This window comes from Pezoporus occidentalis, unplaced genomic scaffold, assembly GCF_034315485.1.
Source record: "Pezoporus occidentalis ecotype Australia unplaced genomic scaffold, CSIRO_AGI_Poc_V1 ctg47, whole genome shotgun sequence".
In the NCBI taxonomy this organism is placed as follows: Eukaryota; Metazoa; Chordata; class Aves; order Psittaciformes; family Psittacidae; genus Pezoporus; species Pezoporus occidentalis.
Genome location: NW_026915802.1, coordinates 238,011 through 263,854, shown reverse-complemented (window position 1 = coordinate 263,854; position 25,844 = coordinate 238,011). Strand labels below are relative to the sequence as shown.

At 40.9% G+C, this 25,844-nt stretch overlaps 1 protein-coding gene across 1 annotated transcript in view; it reads right to left on the bottom strand.

Annotated features, from left to right (window-relative positions):
* Positions 1-3,570: 3,570 nt before the first annotated feature.
* Positions 3,571-25,844, bottom strand: part of TTLL5 (tubulin tyrosine ligase like 5) — a 132,981-nt gene continuing 110,707 nt past the window's right edge. The window contains 4 exon segments of the mRNA XM_062636086.1: positions 3,571-3,726; positions 3,801-3,837; positions 13,564-13,640; positions 20,721-20,941. Of these exon segments, the coding sequence (XP_062492070.1) occupies positions 3,717-3,726; positions 3,801-3,837; positions 13,564-13,640; positions 20,721-20,941 (345 nt within the window). The 3' untranslated portion in view covers positions 3,571-3,716.

Sequence of the window (25,844 nt, the reverse complement as noted above, 5' to 3'; positions counted from 1 at the left end):
AGCCATTCAACTCCATGCACATGGAGATTATCCATATTCCAGTATGAGGAAGAGGCACAGCATTAAAGATTCCTACTAGTAAACAAAGGTCTTGATACCAAAGCCTCTTGCCATAGTGTGGAACCAGTGTCAGAGATGTGTGTTGACCTTCCAGGCATCATAATGAGGAGCATTTCCACAAACAATGATCGTCCAAAAGCATATCTTGTCTTGAGAATAGAAGTTTCAGTATTTCTTGCTGGCATCCAAGACTAAGTAGTCTACCTAGTGTCATAATATGATGTCCCACTGCTGGCACTCACACAACTTGTGAAGCTGTTTTAAAGGCCAAGCGGAACCATGTGAAAGTGAACTTGATACTTCATGTACTGAGCACAAGTCAGCTACTTCTGGAAAGGACAAAATCTATATCCTCCCTTAATTTTTATGCTGTGGTACACCCATCACTCGAACACAACACAAAAACCTTGTATGAACTCTGCATTACCTCAGCCTCCAGGACTCTGATGTGGACCTTACTCCTTTCAAGACTGACAAGACTGATTTTCCATCATCGGAACAGACTCCTTAACGTAGAAGTGATGCAAACATTACTGAGCAGGAGAGAAGAGGGGGACTCTGTGCTTACACTGTCCAGTCTCACCACTAAAGTAGATGATGAGAGATGTTGGAACTTTCTTTTGGTAATTTTCTCACAGTGAACAAAGGCACTTTCAAGGAAACTCACTGATAAATACAGGGAAGTAAATCTCATAAAAGCAGAGATAAACTAATCCCCACTTGAGAAGCACATATGTAATTGTACTCCCCTCATGTGCATCTATTATAAATCCAAAATGATTTGCTAATCTCCTTTCCTCCCTTGTACTAGAAAACATTTTACATTCCTGTAAAATGCCTTCTCTCTAAGACATCCAGGAAAAAAGTTTTATGCCTCCCCATTAAATCTCTTAACTGAACCAGTCTCTTTTGAAAAGGGACAGACGTGGAGGTAGCAGCTGCAACGAGACAAAATATGTATGTTATCCTTCAGTACATCATACCCACCATGCACAAAGACATACATGGAGTCCAGGCTGAGATGGAAAAAATATGAGGCTGAATCACAGGATTTTTCCTGATTCTCTATTGCACGTGCTCCCAAGGTAACAGCATTTGTGTGCAGAGCTGGGATCAGCTGATACACAAGGCAAAGGAATATTGCGATTTCCTCTGATGCTCTGGCTGCCCTAAAACATCCTGAAGCTGAAAAGTTCAGCGTCTAGGTGTTTGGCTTGAGGTAAAGGACCCATCCTGAGATCCCTGTTTTGGTTTGTTTTTTTCTGGGGGGAAGGGGAGGCTCGGAGGTTTTTTGGTTGTTTTTTTTATTTATTTGTTGGAAGCAGAAGAAAATTTTTCCAGGGACAAAGGGTGCAAGACTTCACTGCTCCTGGAGCTGACAAAATTCATCCCTTAAACATGAGGGTCTTAGACCACAATGTGCATTTCTCCAAATATTTCAAAAATCTTAGAGACAAGATGTCTGATACACTGGTACACAGTCATCGCAGTTATAGACATGGTGCTGGCTACGTCCAACATGCAATGCAAAGTTCAGAAAACATGTTGGCTACAGCTGAGTACTAATCTATCCCAAAATGAGTGGGTGGGAGACTGGCAAAGCTGACAAAACAAGTAACCTGTGTTCATAATAAGCCAGCACTAACCAGTAATTTGCCAAACAAAGATGTAAGAATACTGTTTCTAACAGTTATCCTATGAAGACAATCACCTTTCCTGGGCTGTGAATTTAAATCTCTATCCTCCAAATCTCTCTTTAGTTTTTAGTGGTTGCTGTGACAACCTGAATGAAGAAACTAGAGAACAAAAACAGAGATGAGAGTTCCACAAGGATGTATATTCTACAGCTACTTAATCCTGCACATAAAACCCAGTAGAATAAGGATAACCCAGATCCCCCTAGGAGGAAGAAAGGAATAGAATCTGTTACTCACTGAAGCTAAATCTTAGAGGGAAATGGCCCCATCGACAGCTCTGGAACAGAGCTGGATGCTGTAACAAATACCACATGTAGCAGTAGGCTGTGAGAAGTCAGACCCAAGGTCTTGAAACCCACAGCTGCTCAGGATGTGCAGAAATCTGAAGTAACAACTTCTGCAACTAACTTTTCACTAATCATGAGCCAACAACTCGATGCACAAGTAGAACCACCTATCTCAGAGAATTCCATGAATGGAATTCAATGATTACAGACAGAAGGGACATGATCTGAAAGTAACTTCACAAGATTTTACAGATCTGTCGGTCACTGATGATATGTGATGGTCACACAGGCAGCAAACAAATGCTGTGGAGATTCTTGAAGGACACAGCTGAAAAACACAGAGAAAGTGAAAAGGAACGTGATTGTCTAGGAAATTAAAGATAAACCAATGGAGTAAGAAAGGGAGCAGCTACATCAGAGAACTGTATTTTGGACAAATGAAGTATTCAATGTCTGTCATATGCATGACTGGAGCAGAAACAGAAAAATGTTCTGCCCTATGAATTTATGCCTGGAGCAAGCAATAGTGAAACTAATGGAGTATGAACATAATTATTTAATCTTCTCACAATTTATCTGGTCTTGGATGACAGAAAATATGCACAATCCAGGAGTGAACATGAACACAATCATTTTAAGAGAAAACACTTTTCTCCTGTAACACTGTTTCTTCTGTCAGCCACATTATCTACTTGCCAACCCACTCTAAGTACACTGACTATGCAGGCTAAAAATGACAGGGAAGGTGTGGAGTAAGAAAACAGATCAAACTGTTAGAATCCCATATCTGAGTGCCCTGATACAAACAACAGGAGATTCTACACCCTTTGAAAAGTAGTCATACCACTTGCTGTTTGACAAGGCAGAAGCTGCAAAATACTGACTTTTCCTGTAACCTGGCACCAGCAAAGAGCCACAGCTGAAGCTGCTTCCTGTTCGTGTTAAGGATGGGTGGAACTTCTCTCCAATACATTTTCCAGCCGCTGATGTTTTCTAATGCAAGCAAATTTTAACTGGAGTCCTTCACCAAGCCACTACTGCAAGTGATAGGAACCACCTGGGCCTTAGGGTTCAATCTTGGGTCTGAAAACATCAGGCAATTAAAAAAGTTTATAAAGCCTAAACAAACAGAAATCAAACCACAAAAATAAGCCACACAGAACATAAGCATCCACCAATGAAGCATAAAGACAGATTTAAAATCCTGTCTAAGATAATGACAGCAAATATTTTGAGGGTGTGAATTAATAACCAAAATTATAACCAATACAAACAAATGAAATGACTTGATTCAAACCAATCATTTCTATGGCTCTGTGCCAAAATTTAAGATGGCAACCAACACGGATGTCTCCAGTCATATGTTCTAATATTTTTCTCTGCTGTTGCCATGTGATGACAACAGAGAATCTTGGCTGTTACCAAACTAGAACAGACGGAAATGGCTGAGCAAATGAGATTTTATGCTCAAACTTGGATCTTAGGAAGAACAATACAGACAGCTGGAGGATCTCCATCTCATCAGGAAGAAGTGGGAGGAAGGGAACCCCACGACTCGGCAGCGGAAGCTCTCAGAGGCAGTCATTCACCTCAGCTTGCAGATGTATCATCGTCTTCTACAGATGTTCAGATGCTCTCCTCTGTGGGTTGTCCTCTCACCAGGGCCTCCTCTTCACTCTTTCCTGGGTGTTTGGAAGGGTGGTGGTATGAAGTCACTGCCCCTTCTTCCTTTGCCCCAACCCCCTGGATTCCTCACCTGGTGTTCAGTGTTAATCCTCCTCTTCGAGCAGAGGCTGGAAAAAAACACAAAGCAAAGATTTTGAGTAATCCTGGGGGGCTGTTTTGTGCACTGCTCTGGAAATCTCAGCCATCAACAGAAATCTGTATCTCCCTATGACACAACCTTCCTCTATGGTAATAGATGAGATTACAGATCAGTATGATAAAACCTAACTGAATAAGCTACTGTGTGAAAAGTACTCTTGGCATTCCTTTCAAGCCCTAGAATACCTTCTTCACTCTTTGCCTCTGACTCATGTGACTCATCTCTTCACAGGCTCTTCCTGTAGCACTAAATCCTTCTGCAGTAGGCAGAAAATCCTTCTATCAGTAGGCTTTGTCTCTGTGCCTTTTACTTCTTTGCTTACATGGGAATCTGTTTTTCCACTCCAAAACATGCTTAGGACCTTGGTGCAGGAGAGATTGGGGTGTGAAAAGGCTGATCTTTAAAATAAACAAAATGGGGGCAAGGAAAATAAAATTTCTTCCCATTATTATAGATATTTTAATTCTACATACTGCAACATTTTCCTGCTTAAACAGGTTATGGGGAAAAGTCAATGTCATCTTCACTTCTTTACTTAAAAAACCTTAGACAGTCCCTTAAAAAGAAAAATCTAAACAACTTTGAAATGTGGCATGTTTATTTTGGACAGTTTGCATTTTACAGCTAATGTAGTAGGTAAAGCTTGTCTTGTGTATCTAGCACATCAGCTTGCTTCTAAATGACAGTGTCATTTGTTGAGAGGTGTTTATTAAATGTATTGCTATATTTAAAAAAATACATTCTCCTTGAAAGCCCAGCATAGAGCCAAACATCACATAGCACAGAGGATCTGGAAAGATGTTTAGAAAGCATGATTGCCAGCTATGTCACTGCACAGAAAGTCTGGAACCTGAACTGGGAACCAAAGTGTCAGGCATCTGTACTAAGATAGGATATACTAGTCCAGAAATCTATCCCTTGGCAAGATGCTAAAATTAAGGAAACAAAGGCACATGAGAAAGAAGGCCAACTTCAACCTCATCTTCCTGTTTTGAAGAGACTTTTGAGCCCTCCTTTTGCTACAGAAATGCACAGTTCAGTGTTTGTCTTTTCTCACAAACTGAATTAAAATCACTTTGTGTGAGTTCCTCTTGTATGACTACTTTGATGTCTCAACACAAAAAGGGGCATTCCTATGTCTACACGTAAATATGTAGGTTCCTACCATGAGTACAACTCATGGCCAATTCAATCATTTCATAAATATTCATGTATATAATTCTATGAAGTTTTGTCACTTCAAAACTACCGGTGAGCATTCCACCTCCTTCTGGTTGAGTAGGCTGAAGTTCTGGTTGAGTAGAGGGGACAGAAAAAACCCTCACTGCCTATAGCAGCCAGCTTTAAAGGTTGATTTGCCCTTGTGATATGAGGCATTGTAGTGAACCACCACATACAACAGAAGGAATCTCCTTTATTCTCTGCCTGACAGGAGATGTTAAAGTATCTGCCTGTATATCTGTCCACGTTTACATACTATTATGTCATCCATGACTGCACCTCAAAAACTTCAACACTTTCATACTTAGAACAGTTACATAGGGGGAAGAAAATTATAACCTCCATTTTACAGATACGATTCCCAGTCACAGGGAAATCACTGGAGTTGCATAAAGTCTTCTACGGGATACCTGCACACTAAAATTCAGCGCCATATAGACTTTCCCAGCACAGATATACACAGCCTTGGTCAGACAGCAGCACCTAATCTACCCTGCTTCCAAGCTGCAGGAATGAGAGCAGTACTAGGTCAGGAACCCATGCTAACACTTTTTTTAGAGCTAGTTCGGGCTGTTTCATCATACCCACAGCAAGTGTGTGATGGAACTGAGAAGCATGTCAAAGACTCCTGAATTTAGTGTTGAAAACAGGAACTTCCCTTCTCCCTCAAAAGCTCTGATAATCCTAGAAATTCAGATTTTTTATCCCAGAGTAGAAGGAATTTCTAATCTTAGACTGATGCCCAACATTCTCTCGATAACATATAGTGCAACTAAGAAAGGCAATAAATAGATGACGTTTATTTATATCCATGGTGACTGACACTAGCAAGCCAGGACAGCTGACAACTCAAGGCCAGCCTTCCCTCCCCCATCTTTTGGGAACAATTTCAAGTTGGCTTGCTGGACTGGGAAAAAGTGGCAGGGGAAAGCAGCAGTTCCAAGTCACAAAAATTTACTTGGGAGTATGGAGGGTGGCACAAACAGTACACAAAACTGCATTCAAGTGCAGTCTCCCTGCATGAAAAGAGCAGTAAGCAGCCTCATTAACAAGTGGAGGAATAGCGGTTAAAGCCAGCATGAGCCTTTCTGCTCCCCATGTTACAGACAAGACACTGGGTGGGCTCCTCACCCCAGCCCTTCTGTACTTGACAACCTTCATTCTGATTTCCCTTATTCAGCTCCCTATTCCCTGTTTTGCTCTGGCTCTCTCTTCTCTGGCTCTTCCCTGCATTTCATTTCATAACTTCAGACACTCCTTTTACCCTATTCATACACATTTTGGCGTCTATTTTTAGCATCAATAAAATAATGCCAGATTAAAACAAAATCCGATTTGGATGGGCAAAGTTATCCTGCCTATCAGTAGCTTAATGCCAAAGGGCCAGATGTGAGACAGAAGTAGCCAAGATATTATATAACCTCTCTCTAGTCTTTGCACACCTGATCTGAAATGGTATTTCCAACACAGCAAGGAAATACAGGCAGTTCGCCATCACCTAACTACTGAGAACAAGCAATGCTCAGCCTCCAGGCAAGCAAAAATGCCAACTGCCTGAAGTCATTACTTATCCTGCTTCAGAGTTTTCTTTGAGCCTGTCAGAAGTGAAGGCTCCTAAAGTTCAAGCTGGGTTCTAGCTCTTCAACAAGGGAAGCCAGTTTCTGGAGACTGTCCTTTTCTCTTTCTCCTGCTTTCCCAGTGGTCCTGAGACTCAGAATATCCTTTCAGTGGCACAAAACCAGTATCAACAGGAAAAAGTTCATTCCTTTCATAAAAGAAAAGCAAAAGGTTGACTAAAAGTGTGAGAGGTAGGCTGCTCTCACAAGTTAAGGAATAAATGTCATTTCTGATCATTACAGATGAACACTGACCCTCAGCTCTAGCTGAGAGGTGAAAGCTGAATTGGATATCATCTTCTTAACATCATCTGAGAAGGTCCTGGAATGCTGCTTCTGGCAGAGTTTTACACTCTGCTGGGATTTAATGAGACTTACCCATAGCTTTCTGATAACTGGATAAACTTGAACAGTTATGTCCTGTTGATGATTTATATCTATTTTAAAGGTACTGGTTAGAGACCAATGTTTACTCATTGCAAACATAATGGTTTACATAACATAATGGATAATGATTCCTTGCTCCTTCAAAGAGTACCAAGAATGGGGGTAAAGAGAGGTCTTTCTTTACCCTTCTCATTTCCCTTCTGGCCCATCTGGTACTACAGCTTGTCTGTCATTATCTGATGTGGGACAGAAGCAACAAATATAGCAAGGAAAGAAATTATCTTTCCCTCCCCACTTCCTGTTTGCCCTCTTTGTGAAGCTGTGGAAGTCAGCAGGGGAGAGAAGATTCAGGATGTTTTCATGATGCATGAAAGAACAATGGCTTTAGTAGGATAATTCTAAGAACAAACGTGAAACCAAATATCCTCTACTGTAATGGATTCCTTGCGCTCTCAAATAGGGAGGCACAGTAGTAGGATTCACCTCAAGTTTCACTGCTTTCCAAAATACAATAAAGTGGACAGATTCTGTTTCTCATTAACACTTTCTCTGCATGGAAACAGTACTACAGAGAAAGATGCTGACAGAATGTCATTGCTGCTGTTGACAATATTGCAGTGTGAGAAGCTGCACTGGAAAAGTTTGATTCAAGGTGCTGGATATCACACAGCTGTTCCCTTTTGGTGACCCATCCAGAGCTTCTCAGCCAGACAGGGGGTTCTAGAAGGATTCATGTGGAAGATGTTATCGTTATTCCACTCCTGGAAAAGGATAAGCAATCAGATGACATCAAAAGTTGTTCTTTTGTGTCATAAGGTATCTTGCGCCTGAGTAGCCAAAGTAGTCTGAGGTAGAGGTTACTCATTTGAAGGTCACCATTTGAAGGTCACCTTTCAAAGTCAAGACCACTTGTGCAGTCAGTCACAGCAACAACAGAAAACCAGGAGGATGGCAAATGAAGATTGGAATTAAAAGGATTAGTGGGAGGGAGGAGGCATACCAGCAATGTGCTGTGCAAAAACCTGAGTGATTTCTTTCCCCAGCTGCTCCTGATGAAGGATTTGGATAGTGTGGTAAGACCAGCTGAAATCATAGCCAAGGTTCCTCTTGGGAATGTGGTAACAACATAAAAATAAATACATTGGTGTTCAACAACCTACTGCCTTCTGAGGCTGCAGGGGAGCCTGGCAGAAGCTCAGGGAGCCTGGACAAGGCTGGGCAGCTGGGAATTCCACACTACTGTAGCAAATGGCTGGGAGTCTGACACAGGCCATGTACAGTGGCAACAGTACTTATCCCATCCCACCCACTCCCTTTACACTCCAAGAGAATTGAGAGACACCGGCTTATAAAAGAATCCCCAAATCCCAGGCATTTTCTTTGTTTAGCTCTGGCAAACAATACAAACTGATTGCATGTGTCTTGCTTGAATGCCTGTTGTGTTTACTTGTCTTTTGTTTTGTTGTTTTGTTTTTTGTCTTGCTAGTGCAGCACAAATTTGAAGCTTGTACTTTCACATATATACTAAAAGAATCTGTTCTTTCTTTAAGCTTATCTAAAAGCAGCTGCATTTCAGGGATAATATTAATTGAAGCAATGGGCAGACAACAGCCAGACACATATTAGCACCTCCAATATTAAATCTTATTTCAGGTCTCTGATAACAAGACATACCTGACCTTCTTAGGAAGGACCATACAACAACCTTGGATATAAAACCTTTAGAAATACACAGCCTACCTGTAGATTTTCTGTAAAATGAAAAAAAAAAAAAAAACACCGCCACAAAAACCAACCCTGGAGTGTGCTACATGCAGAGAAGAACAAGTGCAAAAGTGTTCCTTACTACCACTAGTTTGCAAGCAGACTCCATTCATTGCACTATACCAGATCACACTGCTTGCACATTCATCTTATTTGGATGGCATTCAGACAATGCTCTCCACCTTAGCCTAAAGAAGGAAATCACTAGAAAACTAAGAACAGCAGCCTGCTTTCTATGTGGATCAGATCCAAACCAGCTTATTAATCCCCATATTCTTTAGCTGGTCTCTTTGCAGTTCAGGACCTAGTTTTAAGCCCTTACAGATGATGACACACTATTACAAAGAGTTGCATAACTTCAGGACATGGCATTCATGCAGATACTGGGGCCAGGTGAATGTCAGAATAAACAGACAACTGTGCATCATTCTGAAACTAAGCTGAGATACAGACCTGGGAATCACAGGGAATAAAATTAAGTCTATTCCACCTAGCTCAAGAAGTTTCCTCTCTAGCTTCAGGCTAAGTTTTGACATTTACCTTCTGTATGAAGTATTCTTAAGAGAACTAGAATACAAATAAATTAGTTATGCTTTAAATAAGAGTAGGTAGAGATCCAAGACTTTGAATGAATTATTGGTTTTCGCTGCTGTCAAACTCAGACAGCATATTACTAACTTTTACTTCCCTTAATCAGTAACTCTAATGCTATTTTCTTCTCTCAGCACATTTAGCAGAAAAGCCATATGGACATTAGTAATGTAAACATTAGCACAATAAAACTACATCACTGTTCAGTCTGAGTATGAAAAGGTGAAGTTCTGTCAAGTCTGGAGCCAGGCATTAGTCTTGCCCAGTTTTAATCATGATTCCTATTTGTTTGTAATTATACAGGTTATTAGCACATTATATTTTTGCAATAGCAAAACAGAATCCCAGAGTCATACTGTCTTCTGAAGCCTTTAAAATAAAAATTTCACAAACTCTCTAGAAGTTGGCAGCAAATAAAAGAAAAAAGCATGAAGACAGAAGACATATTTCACTCGGGGCTGCTGTTACCTTTACAAACCAAACCAAATAAAATCAGCTGGGGTTGTTATCTTGTGAATCCACTCCACAACTGCACTGAGGGGTTAACTATATTTTCAGATTGTTCCTCTCTCCAGGCTCCTGCAGACAAGAGTCCAGCTCAGGAACAGAGAATCTGCCTGGGACTATGCTGTTGTATTTTCATAAAGTTCCCTCCATCCTCTACTTTCCCTAAAATCTGCTGCTTTATCTTTACGTATTCAAAAAGGAAGAATAATAAACACAACAAATTTTAACTATGAGGTCTCCCATGTAGGTACGTAGCATCCTTGATGTTTCTTGCCTGTTGTTCAAAAGCTAAAAACATGTAATGCTTTTTAATCTAGAACTTCACTTCCTTGAGAAAAAGGATTCAGGCACTATTCACCTAATGCCACTAGAGAGGAACAAATATGGCAAAATGTCTCCATACACCTTACGCTATTAATATATACAGCACAAAAATGACCAGCCTGTAGGTTCCTTCCTTCATCATCTGAATTCACCATATCAAACACAGCCTCATAAAGACAACCTGGAACTGGATAATCCACCATGATACTTAGCTTAGCAAGATATTTAGCAAGCTATATTCTGAAGCAGACTTGGAAAAGCGAATTGATTTCTTAGTTCACAGTCACCCTATTTCACTAACACTAATTGAACTGCTAACTTCTGTGAAGCAGGAAACAATCAGTGTAATGTGGAAGGACCCTCAAAGTAACACAGAATAAAAAAAGCAATGTGATAATGGTTGTATGTTCAGAATGACTGACAACCCCACTAGTAGCTAGGTGTTGAATTTCAGCGAAAAATCAAGTCAGAATGTTTCCTAGAGGTAGATATTCTCAGTATTTCTTTAATAGAATAAACCCTGTTAAACTTTCAGGAACTTTGATAGGAATCTGACTGTTTAGACACTGCAAATAACCCCAGATGATAGCTGTCAGATTTATGTCTATAGATACTCATGAGAATCTCTGCCTTCTTTCTCATTATACCAGTGGCACGCAGCTCACACACAACTTCTGCCTCTCCATGAAATGAGGATGAGGTCATCAGGATAAGAGACAGTCACACTTTCATTGTAGTCATGGCTTGTTTCAGAATCCTGAGCTGCTTTGCAGGTATGCTGATTTTTATTCTCCCTTTTACTTCATCTCAAAGAGATTTGTCCTTAAGAGCTTCAGCCCAGTGTACAACACTATCTACAACTGGTGCTCTTTTACAGCTGTAGTACTAACCACCAGTGAACTGTTTTCTGGACAATCTGGTTAAAAGTCTGCATACTGGCTGACTCTTCCTTTGATTATCATCCTTACTTTTGGTTAGATCATTCGTGACACCTCTATGTGGTTTCTCTGCAGAGTTCAATGGCTATCCTCAAATAGGTTGCTAGAGTCCTATTCAAGCTCCTGACATTTTTTAACTTTCATATGTGTGTTTATACAAAGGTTCTTCCTGGTTCCTCTTTTACCTCTGCATCTTTTCACAGCCTTCTATCTTTAAATGTTTACAGTTTATTCTGTAATCTGCTTGCTGACTTGTGTCTCCAGCCCCTCTAGTTGGTATCTAAAATGCTAACTACATGTCAAACAGCAACCCCAAATAAGTTGCTGATGAGGGGAATCAGGGCCCTAGTATAAGTAATCAATGGAGAGAGTGAAGAAGAAAAACAGCTGTTCCTACAGGAAGGACCAGAGTAGTTTCTGAGACGCACAGAGTGGGCACAGCAGCCTCTGACGCATACCAGTGGCTTGGTGCAAAGCTGAAGAAAGTATCATTCCCCAGTTTCCAAGAACAAACGTTTTCCTCAAGTTAGTTAAATCACTGCAATATTTAGCACTGTTCTGGGAGCGATATACCTCTTCTAGCAACAAGGAAGCTTTGAGTGACCCACCCACCATGGTTCTGCTAGCCTGTTCCTAGCCAAACTAGGTTTCTACATCCTCACATCCTTTGTTTCAGCTTCAGAGTGCAATTTCAGTACAGCGCCGCTAGCCTAGTCCTACACAAGGAAACATGAGCGGATATTCTGAGTTCTCACTGGATTACAAGTATTCCCAGAGAGGATGACTACACTGAACTAGGGTTATCTAGCCTATATTCTTCCTGCTGCTCTGGCTGTTGTTTTTGTCATTAATGTTATGAACAATCTACATGCATGCTGTGCATAAATATTCACAGAAACAGGGAAGGATAGAAAAATGCTACCTACATATATCACAGAGATACATTACAATAACACCCAGAGGAGATGGAGAGACTCTCACTGAGGTTAAAATTACAGGGGCAACTGTGAAAGTGGTCTTAAAACTGAAAAAGAGACAGAATTCAGAGCACAATCGCTTTCATGTAAGTCTACTCAGCAAACCGGTTTTGTCAATATATTCAGAACTCCATTTTTACATTTACTTCTAAATTTATGTGTAAACTTGCTTCATTTACTGTACTAAAATCTCAGCTTGATTTTAGTCTACACATGAGACCAGAACTTTTGTGTCAACTATACATACACTACACTGTTGATGATTTTATTTATTTTTATAATCCCATTATATTCCATTCCTATACCGTCATGTTCCTATGTGCTGTAGGGTCTTTTACTGACTATGGCCATTCACCCTCTACAGTTTTTGGTAGGATAACTGGAGCTCTTGGCAGCTGGTAAAGTGTGGGAGGCAGTTTGGATCTGTATGATAAGTGCATTAACTGAATGTTTGTGCTAGAGGATCAGCAATAAAATCACTGACATTAATAATGGAAATGTCATCTCTAAGTTTCAGAGCTAAACATTCAAGAGAGAAATTGGGTAGTTTACTCCTATGCAAACTCTTCTTTCAGCCTGTGAAAACACAGAGATCACTGCATTTTAGTAATGCTCAAATCACGTTTTCAGGGTTTTCACAGCAAAACAGAAAGTAAGAAACATTTTTTAAAGCATTCTAGGCCATAATTTGTCCATATATTCTATTGCAGCACTATCATAAATTACTGTGGGCCATGGGTAATGCAGGTTCCTCAAGACTACACTTTACCTGCAAATAGGTCTGCATCAATGAAAAATGGATTAGGTACTCATTTACAGCAGATAAACCTGTTTGAATTAATTAGCTACTATGGAATGATGAAGATTTGGTTCTGTAAGTCTCAGTGGTTTTCCTTTGGAAACTTTCACCTCTACTGATTGACTTCACTATGCAGCTGATTCACAAGTGTCAACTATGTCTTTGTGAAATGAGGGGCTTTTCTGCAAGACAGAAGGAAAATGTAAAGAATGTCCTGGCCCTTTATTACAGGCCAGGCTTAAACAACAGAGCATCTTGAGCCAAAGCCTAAAGCAAAGCAGAGCCATGTTAGCCAAGTATTTTTTCCCAGCCACATTTTTAGGGATCTTACTCTTCCAACTCTATGAAACTCAGCCTTCGCTCCCTTCTATTTAGTCTTTTTAATCCCAGGGGAATAAATTCCCTGCACAGTTGAACCCAGGCTGTTACCTAGGAACCACTACATGCAGGGTAGGCAGCTGTGTTTCTTCTTCTTGCTGAGAAAGTTTTTTCCCTGCCAGTTCTTGAGAAAGTTGAAAGCATCCCAGCATACCCACCCCTACTTTATTGGTCTTTGGCACTGGAACTCACCTGTGGAATTTGTCCCTGGCTCACAGGATGCATCACTGTTCTGGAATCGGTTCAGCTGCCTTTCAATGGAAGACACCCTAACAGATAAAAGCATCGAATTAGAGATAATAAGGGACATACCAAGGAAGAATGAAAGTCTCAACCAAAAAAAAAGAAGAGAGAATTCTCCCAATTTGCATAACCTTACTGGGATTGTAGCTACAAAGCTGTGCCTCAACATGGTATGAAAATGGCGGTGACAGCAACTGACTCCAGAACGGCAGAGCAAGACAGATGAACACTCAAGCCATGAGTTTAAAACACTTAATTATCCCACATGCCTTGGAAGCTGATTCTGGAGGATAAAAGAGATAATAAATGGCACTGGACCACCGAAGTACAACTCTGCTAGTAATGCTGTGGTTACCTTATTCCAGTGATATGAAGTAAAATGATTAAGCAATCTTAGAACAAAAATGCACATGCTGGCAAAATACGCCACATTCAAAAGTCTTTGCATCTTCTCTCAGCAGAGACAGCTCATTTAGGAAAGATTTCTCACTTGTCTTGGAAACTGAGACATTGCATTTAGTCTCCAGTAGTCTAGTGCCAGTCCTCAAGCAGATGCTTTATGCAAAATCTCAGCGTTTGAGTTACAGTAAAACTATATTCTGTGGAGTACAACTGCACTTCTTTTAACTCTTATAAAGATTCATTACCAAACTGAGACCATGCCCTCCTACACAGAAAATGGTTCAAGGAAAGGCCAAGTTATATAACTACAATGACCTGTTATGTCCTTAAAATCTAGATAATTGATCCATCTATTCCGGTTTGTTCTCTCCTCCACATCCCTCCTGCCTTTCTTCCTCCCTGCCCAACTCTACAGTGATCAATCCAGACTTCTGTGTGCACACTTCTGCCTCTCTGCCAGAGTCCTTCTTCACTCATGCAGCTCTACAGCATTACAGTTACTGTGAGCTTTTCTCCAGAAGAGCACTGTACTCTCCAACCCCCACGGGATGCCCTGATGACTAACAGACCCAGGCACACGTGCAGTTTCTATAGCTTTGTCTGAAACCTTTTGCTTTCAGATTTCAAAGTCAGCAAGCTGCCAGCAATCCAGGTGCTCCTGGCAGCTAAAAGGCCAGTGAAGGACTCCTGTATTTTATATGTCAGTTGGATTTTAATGAAATAAATTGGAGTCCATACCGGAAGGAAGGGGGATGCAGATACAACATTTGCAAAACAAAACTCCTTACTTCAGTCAGTCATAAGATGAAATGCTGTTGTCAAATGAGGTGCCTGTTTCTATATTTGTTGTCTCTCAGGGAGAATTTTTGATCTGTACTTATGGTTTCTTTTGCTGCTGACACCACATGGTCCTTCTGGGAACTGAGAATCCAGATGGATCTTAATGCTTCATACATGGATATTCTATGCTCATAATTAGCTTGTCCACTTTGTTAACACAACTGTCAAATTAAGCCCACCCTTTTGTAGGCAGAATATAAGACTAGTGGTTGAAGATGTCATCAAGAATGCCAGCAAGTACAACAACAACAACAAAAAAAACCAAACAGGGAACAGTCACACTTCTACTTTGGAAGCATAATTTATGTTTAGAAAATAATCTTTCTATGGACTTGCCTTTGTTTTCTCCTGCCTACACAGACTGCACCTTGATTCTTGCAGTTTCAACCTGCACCTCCACACAGCTCATTCTCAGATCTGGTTTCCAGTCACTGATCTCCCACCACACTAAGATTACCTCTCTTCCATCTCTGCTGTCCAGATGGAAGCTCCAGTGCCAGAACATACTCACTGCTTAAACTGAGTTAATCCCTTTCCACTTTCTTCCTCCTTGGATTGGCTGAAACCCTACTGCTTTTCTCAGTTTCCTGCTTGTAATGTCTGTGCTATTTTTGCTTCCACTTCTCTAATGCAATCCATTGTTATGTTCTCCATTTCTTCTTCAATACCAACAAAAACAGCCCCCACTGTCCCCTCCACTTAAATATGTCATTTTGTCCTTTTCTCTCTATACAGTTATCCCCTCCTTGAAACTGATACTGACTTCCTTAATTCATGCACTAAACCAGCCTTAAGCTGCCCAGCCTACTATAAATTTGGAGGATGCTCTTGTTCCACAGGTGACAAAGAAATACTTTCCTAACTAAAGTTTGAACACCTTTGTTTTAACAACCTATTGCTATAGGATGCTACCAACACATCTAATGGTTCAGCGGGGGACAGAACTGACACTAACAAATTCACATCACAAAACCCCCAGGTTTGACAAGAGGACAGCAACAGATGTGAACACCCAGAGCCAGGGAGGCTTGTTCCTCTTTGTTGCTCTTGGACAGGATATGTGTGCACATGTATCTGTGTGTATGATCTGAGGCTAGCCAAGGGCTAAGAGCTACAGGCCCAGTGAGCCCAGCTGTGTCAGGGTGTTAAATCAAGGCATGTCTCTCAGATGCACTGCTTTCGCTGCCAAAAAAGTCTAAGGGGCAGGCAGCCTGATTAACCCAGATGCTCAGGAGCTAAAAAAACCAATTGTGTCACAGTAGAGCTGTAGCAAAAAAGTGAAAGGGGTTCCAGTAACAGCTACATGCTTGCTCTCTTGATGCCTATTCTCTTTTCAGTGGGCACTCATTTTATAAGTGTGATGTACCCGGCTCACTTAAGACACTTCATGCATGCCCATGAATAAGTACACATAGGCAAGATGGGATACAAAGCAGAACCACAGTATTTTATAGCGCTCACTCTATGGCCATCATTCTACTTTTGGCACAATTGCCAGGCTTAGACAGCCTGTCCTAGAACAGCTGGATATTGCCGCATCCAATTGCAGTCGGGACTCCACCCTGCCATGGGACTGATTTCCTGAACCCTGGAGAAATGCATCACCTCTACCCTATTTCTGTACTAGTTACAATAGAGCAGAACTTCTGCTCTTCTGCTGATGCCACCATGCAAACAAAATACACAAAGGAAGGACAAGGTAGAAAGATTTTGTGCTGTGATGTTGGGACTTGAAGAAAATGTTTCTTTTGAAAGGCTTCCTCAATAGAGTCATTGGGAATGACATTTACAGAGGAGTTCAGTACATGAGCTTATGCCATGTTGATCAACATCCCCAGTAGTTTGTGACATTCCAGTCTATTGCTGGCAAAATCTGTGATCTTAGGCTCTCTGTCTCCCTCATAACATCTTGAACTATGGTGATTTTTGATACCTAGCATTTCTCCTCTTTATATGCAGTGGTCTAATGTTGATAGCTGAATTTTCCTGACATCTTTCCTTTGACTGTTAATTCTGTTCACAGGCTGTTCAACTTTGCTCTCCTTGATGCTGCTGTAGTTTCTTAAAAGTTACTTTAGGAATGATAGCACAGAAATGTGTATTTATTACGACTTAGTCATTCCTAAAAGCAGAGAGATTTTCTGTCTCCCACCTGTACCAGTTCACTCTGGGTTCTGACCCAGTTGAGCTAATGTATTTTTCTACTTTGCATGCTGTCATCTGTAACGTGAAGTTTCAGTACAGCAAATGCTACTTCCAGGGACATCTGCTTCATTCCACAGTTTACGAATAATGTATCTGTGATCTCTGTCCCAAAATGTTGCTCTCAGCAGGTCTCATCATGGTTCACAGACCTGCCAATAGTAGTGACAATATGAGCAGTTGAAAGAACCTACTCTGACTCTTGGAAAGAAAGAAGAGCTTGTTGTGTTAGCTGTTCAAAAAACTTTCTTTCTGCTTGTGATATGAGCACATTTAATCAAAACTATGGAGCCCCATGAGACCATTTTGTGGGGCTACATTTCAATGTAGAGCAAACTATTAAACCATTTCTCCCAGTTTGTCTTTTTCCACACCTTAACACAGGCCTCAGTTTTCCACTCTATTAGCTGAAGCAAGGAGCCTGCTTTGGACACAATCCATTATAAAGTCAACCTACTACCTTTTACAAGTTGAGAGACTGAGAAAACAAGAGAGGCCAGGAACTGGAAAGACAAGACTGAATTGTCTGGCTGTTCCATTACTTTTTGCTTTATGTTTTAACCAGGGGAAAGTCCAAGTTAGTAGATAGTTTTTGAATTAGTCAGTAATGCTCATCTTCAGCATCCCATTTCTGTTTGTAGTTGAGTTTTCTACTTATTCTTTTCTTCCTCCTCTGGAAGCCACGTGTGCTAGCTAGGGGAGAGGTGACAACACATGCAAGAAAGGGATAGGTCAAAGAGACAAACTTGATCTTAGCTTGTTTTCACAGTCCAGTCTCTGGAGAAGTTCTACAAACAACTTTAAAAAGATGATCTTTATTAAGATGTTAAATAAAAGCCAGGCAGTACAACAGCAGACAGAGAAATAAGGTCTGGCTTACTGAAATAAAGTTGGGGGCGGGGGGGGAAGGAGGGGATGGGAAGAGGGAAGAGAGGCACAAAAGCTTTAACAACAGAATGGGATTAGTTTCAGTGAGTCTTGTGGAAATAATATATAGTACTGAGATCTTCTTTGAGGAAAGAGATCAGGAAAACAGCCAACAAGTATTAGGGGGTGAGAGTGGGCAGCAAATCAAAAATGACCTGACAGAGAAATGAAGCAGCCAAACAGCCAAAATTAGATGTTATGGAGAGGGATATTTGCCATTGTCATAACATAAGGATATAGTAGTCTCACACTGAAAAGGACAATTCCGGGTGCCACAATGCAAGAACCCTGGCAAACTGAATAAAATATAGTAAATTCAAGACAATTAAGGACTTAGCAGGTGGAACTACTATCTGAGGTTAACAAAACCTCAATAAATCTAAGTAATGTTAAGATATTCCAAGAACTAGAAGGATATTAAAAAGACAGAAAGTATTTGCAATGGAAAGTGTTTAGGGTGGTTCAGAAAGGAGGAACAAGGTACAACAGGATGAAACAAAGAAAAAAAACAGATCACACATCAGGATAGACTTTCTGATAAGGCAGCTGTCTGGATTCTTAAATAGTCTTCCATAGTACATGGTGTGGTTTGTGCCACTGGAGGTTTTTGACAGGAGGCTACACACAATGCCTGAGAATACTTCAGACAGAATAACAAGGAACTGTAAAGAACAGGCTGGCACATGCAAGACATCTTTTTCTTAAATCTGTATTCCTTTGACACAGAGGCTTCTCTCCATTCACTCTCCTTTGTCAATGCGTCTCTGGTCTTTTCCTGACAACAATGAATGGATTAAATTAGGCTGAGACATAGCAGTTTTTAAACGATATGATCAGCTCTCAGTATGCTGGAAATATAGCTGGGCACTGCTGTTTTCTATGTAAGTGAAAAAATGTTACTGTAAGATCCCATGAATGGCAAGAATGGGTTTGGAGTCTTGTGCTGGAGACTGAAAGGCAACTTGGAAAGTATTTCCGGAGTGGCTCCTTGCAGCCTTCAATACTTGGATTAGTTTTCTGAAATTCTAAAGGAATCTTTTGCTTTTTTTCCCCCTTCTGTGCATTTTTGGTGCTGAACTTTTTCCGGTTTTCCCACACTCCTGCCTGTCACAGAGCAGAAACCACAAAAATGCAGCAAAGTAAAGTCTGTCCAAGGAGCTGCAATTCCATCTCACAAGGATAAACATTTCCTCTGCCAAGAAGTGAGCACAGCACACCGGCATCTTCAAATACACATCTCTGCTGCCCGGCAGAGAAACGCACTGACACAGCCTGTCACCTTTACTAACATGAGCTGCCCAACATAAAAGAGATCAGATAGCAAACCCACCAGCATATACCTGGCCAGACCTGATGCTCACACCTGCATTTGCTGAGTTGACAAAGTCTACTAACATCTTCTTTTCTTTTTAAATAGTTTTTTTGGGGTTAATCCAGTGTGCTATCTCTTAAGATAGCAAGAGTACAGGCAGGAAACACACAAGCTTCCCCAATGTAGTTCTGTCCAAGCTCCTTAAATACACTTGCAGTTCCAGATTTGATCCACACATGCTGACAGTGCCCTAGCATCTTCATAAAGTGTCTTTTATCAGCAATCTTTTATGAAAACTTCTCTTTTTAGACAGGAAGGGAGCACAGAATCAGGAAATCTCACAAGAACCTGCTCTGAAAGCTTTATAACTCTTCTGGCTGTAGATGAAGTACAAGGAAGGAAGTTATGAATGCAGTTTTTACTCTTCAGTATTCAGGGATGAAACAAGTCTGAGGATATATGAGGAAAGACCTGATAAAGGATTTAGTCTAAAGCAGTTCTGTCATTTAAGAGGAGGTAATTGTTGATGATGAAGCTACCAAGAAAAGTAACAGATAAGAACAAAACACAGAAGTCTTGTTCACATTCTCTCATAATGCACAAAAGAGAAGACGCACCAAGAAATGGAAAGGGAGGAAACTTACAATCAGTAAGCAACATTTCATAGTGGGTTGGGTTTTTTTAAATATAACATATGCCAAATCCATCTACCTTAGAATGGCAAGCCCTATATAACTAAAGGCTGAGTAAAAGTTAAAAGCAGAACTTCTACAGATAATGAGGAAAGCTGTCAGTACATTAGGCACAATATAAACACCTCAAATGAAATACAACACTTGTGCTTGAAGGCATAAGTCAGTCCTTGTGTGTTGTTTTATTTTTGCAGCCTCTTCTGAGCCATCAGATTCTAGCCTGCATCAAAGATTAAACATGGAGGGAGTGACTCAAGTGCCTAAACACAGATGTCTAGTACCATATTTGGTACTCTCAGATTATGTGAGACATCTGCATGGGACTGGCAGATACAACACAAGATCTACAGAAGACTTGTGCTCATCTGGAACAGTACCTGGAAGGTCAGGTGGAATAGTCCTGGGCATCTAAAATGTCACTAACAACATGTATTTAGGTAACTGAATCCCACCTTGGATCAGATACTTCTCTGATTCAGTCTGGTAGTTCCTATGTCCTTATGTTTGTATGATATTACAGTCTTACCTACCTTACCATTGTGAAACATGAAACTGCAATATAGTGCATACCTATTTCAATGCACACAGCTCAGGTTATTCTGAGATTTATCTTGAACAGCTCAGCCCAAAAGATCTATGTCAGCCACATGTAGACAGGTTCTTCTCTGATATTCCTTCTTGAGGGAACCAGTGCCAGCTTGCTGCTGCAAATGGGAAGAGATAAAACTTACCTGGAAATCCTCTGGGCTGCAGCCTTTCCGACCACTGCCTGCCTGTGGTTTGCTGGAGGCTTTGGAATCAGCTGAGAAGGCGTACTCTGGGATGGCATCACTTTGTGCAAACTGGGTATTTTCTGGATACTAGAAGTGGCACTTGATGTCTTGTGGGCATCAGAGCCAGCTGGCATAGGTATATGGCTGGTGCTGAATTGTGAGTAGTTGGCAAAGAGAGTCTGGTAATAAAAAAAAAAGAGAAAAAAAAAGGGAAAATACCAGAGTGAAATTGGTGATTACCTCTCTCAATATTGCTGAGAGCTGACAGAGGGGGTGACATTTTTATGAAGACAACCCAGGGCTCCAAGGACAGTCCTATACATAGAAAGAAGAGTTAAGAGGTCAAATCAGTGAAGCAAGTTTTAGAGCTGAATTTTATTCCCTTAGAAGCTGGGACTAGCTTCTAGGAAAGCAGACAAGCTCACTGTTGCCACAGAATACTATTCTGGATTAAAAAAACCCAAGAGATCCTATCCTCAATTGAGACTTGTAGTGGGCTCCATCCTCAAAGAAGTAAAGCTTTTCTTGCTTTGACGAACTTTCTGCATTTCTCTTGCTAAATAATTCTTTGCGTGGGAAGTGGGATTGAGACACAGTTCAAGGAAGGAAAAGAAGAAGGTTATAGGGAAGATGTTACAGTGACAGTTGTTCAGTTTAACCCTGTAAGTACTTGGAATAACGGAAAGGCTCTTAGGTACCTTCTCCAAAAAAGGGATGTTAGGTCAGCAGCTGACACAAAGGAAATCCCCAGTAATACCAGGGAACAGAAAATATTTCTGTTCCTATAGCAGATGGGAGAGTAAATATCTTGGAGACTTATCACCAGGAACAAGAGAATCCACATGTTGAAAAACTGTAGAACTGAGCAGTGGACTGGCAAAGCAGTGAGTGAAGAATGGTTCCCACAGGAGTTCTGCAAACTGCTCAACTCTTTTCAGAAGGAAGCAACCTGCTGGGAGTTCTGCCTTGTCTTTCCTCCAGTCAGTCAGATTCCCAAGGCAAAGAGGCAATAATACCACAACCATGCAGTCTGGCAGCTAGAGGTCAGTGATGGGAGATAAAGGGAGATGGGAGATGAGGGGAACAGCTGAGTGCTCACCAGTCACCTCAGCATGACCCTGGGAGCCTTGCCCTTTACTGCATTTGTCCTCAGTTTCTTCTCTGGTGAAAAATATACAAAGCCACAGTGAGTAGGCTCCAGGCTCCAGAGAAAACCACAGTCTGAGGGCTGACTGAGTCTCAACACACAGACAGGAAAAGCCCCTCTCCCCCGCAATTCTCTGGCAAATGGCAGGGCAGCGGTGTGTGGGAAGGCGTTTCTGACAGGCAGAGCTCTAGGGAGAAAAGGAAGTGCAGAAGCCAAAACAGGCCTGTTTCCTACCTAGAGCTCACTGACAAGACGCCCTTGGGCACCCAATCCTTCTTAACCTCTCCCTTCCCTGGAGCTCTACCTTGATCAGAGCTTTCAGATTTGGAGTAAGTAGCTCATACGAGTGCATAAATCTGGAAAACAGCAGTCACGCCCCACCTCCCCCCATCAAAACAAACCAAAATGGAACTTGGCTTAGTCTCTTGCATCTCAGAGTCCGACACATGGGGTTGGGACAGAGACCCTCAAGTCACTGTAGCCCTTTCTTTTTCAGGGGTGACATTTCATTGTGCTCTGTTTGACATTATGATATTTCCTGTAAGTTCTTTTTCTTGTTATTAAAATCACTAAGATCCAAGGGGCCACAAAGCATACAATCTTAACCCCTTCCCTGTGCTACCATGCAATGGCAAGGAGGTCCATGACTAAACAAGCAAGCATAGATGCTCTGACAAAGTCTGATCAGCAAAAGCTGGGCTGAGACCTACCTAAAGGAAGGTCATGGATGTTTTTCTTCGGGGCAACGGACTTCCAAAAAGGCCTTTTGTCTCTATGCTGTGCCGAGATTCTGGCTGCCTTCCAGGCAAGGATGAGGAGGCTGAAAGCTGACACAGACCATAGCTTCTGGATTCAGCTACAAAGTATACTGCCCTGCTGTGAACTCCATGGGGACAGGACAGGAAACCAGGAGAAGCTACTGTGCAAATAAAGAGGGCAGCTAGAGAAAGCAGAGCCTGACCACACAAAGAAAGGGCTGGGAAGATATTTCAGCATATTGAAAAAGTAGGAGATAGACCTCATCACTCAGGATTCTGAAGGGTCTAGGGAGAGCAGAAGCCTAAACAAACCCTGAGACAGTCCTGAAGCAGGTAGGACACTACATCTATTGCTGCTGCAAGTGCATTTGGAACCACGGTTCCCAGACTGGCAGATCTAACTTGATGTTGAAGAGACATTTGCTTTCCCAACAAGTTCTTAGGGCTACAAATCTGAAAAATAATTAGAGCACCATGAGGCTTTTTAGTTAAAAAAATCATGCACTGCACTAGTGAACTAATTATCCTGCACAACTTTCTGGGGAGGCAGGACAGCATTAATGCTGCCTTGAACATGATTAATGTTAGCACTAACAGAGAAAGTGATTTCCCCTAAGCCACAGCAATATGAAAAGATAGGTTTAGACTCAGAGAAGATCCTGACTCCCAGTCTCATATTTGCCCCATTAGCCAGCAGCAGCTAAGCTCGGGCTGCTCATGATTAAAAGCAGGGTAGTACTTTGAAGAACAGCTGATATATTAATGATCTTCAAAACCAGAAAGAATGTTCCTGGCACTTACCATCCCTGTATCTAACACCCATCCCCAGCACAGTAATGGAACAAACGTTGCAAGCAAAAACATGTTCATTCTGTGACCAGAGGAGGTAATGAAGCTCATTTCCTGTGAATCCGTCTCGGGGCTGAATCTTACAGTATCTAATATAAAGCATGCCCCAGATTATGCCTCCTTTCATGGGTTTGGGGCATTCTTGTGTTGATTTTCTGCTGTCTAATTAGAAGTGGCCTCAAGCTGCAGCCTTTGCCTTAATTGGAGCAGTAGTTGAATCCCCTTTCCAGATACTTAGCTTGTTATTTTCATAAAATTTATATGAAACATAGCCTTGAGATTTCCATCTCAGTCATTCAGTTTAAATTGGATCACCAAGTCTGAAAACAATGAGAGACTCACCAGTGTATGAGAACTGACAGAGAGATGCACACATGTGTATTGCATAAAGATCTGTGCAGCTAGTTCCAAATCACAAGCACTGGGAACTGAAATGTTTATAAGCAATAAACAATTATGAGGATTTAAGTTTTTAAAAAAGCAAAGAAAAAGCAAACCAAACAAAACAACCCCCACAGCTTTTAGAAAAGCAACTGTATTTCAGATGAAACTGCAAAAATACAGAGAATTAAAAGGCTTGGAAGACCTTGGGAGTCATGCAAATTGTTTAGTGATTATTTTGAACACACATTAATGCATTCAGTTACATTAGTCTGGATGCAATAATCAGTTGAGCTGAAAATTCACAAAGCGGCAATAAAGAACAGGCTCAAAATGTACTATTAACTGCAATAGTGCTAAACTGCAGTAAGAGGAACATCTTGGGTCATCAAGAAATTTAAAGAAGAGGAAAAAATTGACGATATGCACAGGCTGTCCTGAAGCATCTCTTCCTCGGTAAATTCTTTAAAATGAGACTAAAATAGACTATAATGAGTTGACATGGTGCCTTCTCCTTTGTCTCTCTTGCTGCTGGGACCTCTCTAGGGCAAGGACTGGACCGTATAATTGTATTGGAAAGATACTTAACACATGGGCATTACCATAATTCTAATAATAGTGACAGGATCAGAAACTTGGTGACAAAATTTCACCTGGTATAAATCAGCACAGACTACTGCTTTCAGAACAGTTGTTCTGCTTTACTTAGACTGAGACTTTGACTCACCAGTATCACAAGACTCAAACAGGAAAAATGGCAGTTAGTACATTTAGTGGGAAAACAATCTGAGGGAGAAAGCTGCAAAACAAGAATGAACAAGAGACTGAAGGGAAAGAGACACTGCAGATCTGACAGCAGTCCAATATATAATAGTTTAGAAAACAGTTTAATGATGCTTAAGGCTACATTCAAAGAGGCCCTGTGTCTTCAGGCAGGAATAATACAGTTCTAGGAATACTAGGAATATTACCCTGAATACTCAACATTCCCAGTCAGATCTAAATAAACTGCAGGGAATTTAGAAAAGAGTCACATACATTAAAAGAACACAATTTTGCTGAACTTCATAAAATGAGGAATATTTCAGATAACAGACCATTTTTAAATGCTTGAGAGAATTATTTAACATTAATTTAGCCCTATGTTTTCTAGCATGAAATCTACTTAAGCCTCTGATTGAAAATGTGATTGTAGCCGACCACACAACTCATTAACACCATGTATGTATGGTTTAACATTTTTTTGATATAAGCAGGACTGATGGGGATCATTCCACTATATGACTGTACTTTCCTTCTTTTAATTTAGCTTTTTTCCCATGTGAAATGTTTTGCATAAAATTCTAAACCCAGTACATGTTAGGCTAAGCAGACAGAACATAGCCACACAGAGAAGGAGGGACCTCCCTAACAGCTAGTGGCATCTTTCCAGTACAGGAAACAATTAGAGAATAAACAATGATGGTATATTAGCTGCCTTGCCAACTGCAGCACTGATACTAACATCTAGCTCATAATGTGTCACATGAAGTCTCTTTTAAACATTAAAATACTGCTATGAGCCTGTTTTTTGTCTTTTGGTTTGATTTTGTAATTCTTGTTCCTTTATTTTGTTGATAGCAGATCAACAGAAGTTTCTTGTCTCCACTTTCAAACTCTGCCCCTTTCTATTTTTGTCTCTTTTCTCAGGTTCTGTATTTTCTCTGTTCTTGAGCCTTATCACTGCATCCATCTGTCTGTTAGGTTCTCATCCAGGCAGTTTGGTATTTCTCCTTTTGTCCAGGGAATAAAGTACCTATCCTGGCATCTGAGATCTATTTCCACCACACTACACTGCATGAACTAACTTGCACATACAATGAATGAAAATTGTTGGTTGTTATTCCTCTTCCTCCACCTACACAGTATTTGCTACTCTGCAACATATTGAACTGGTTAATGTACAGA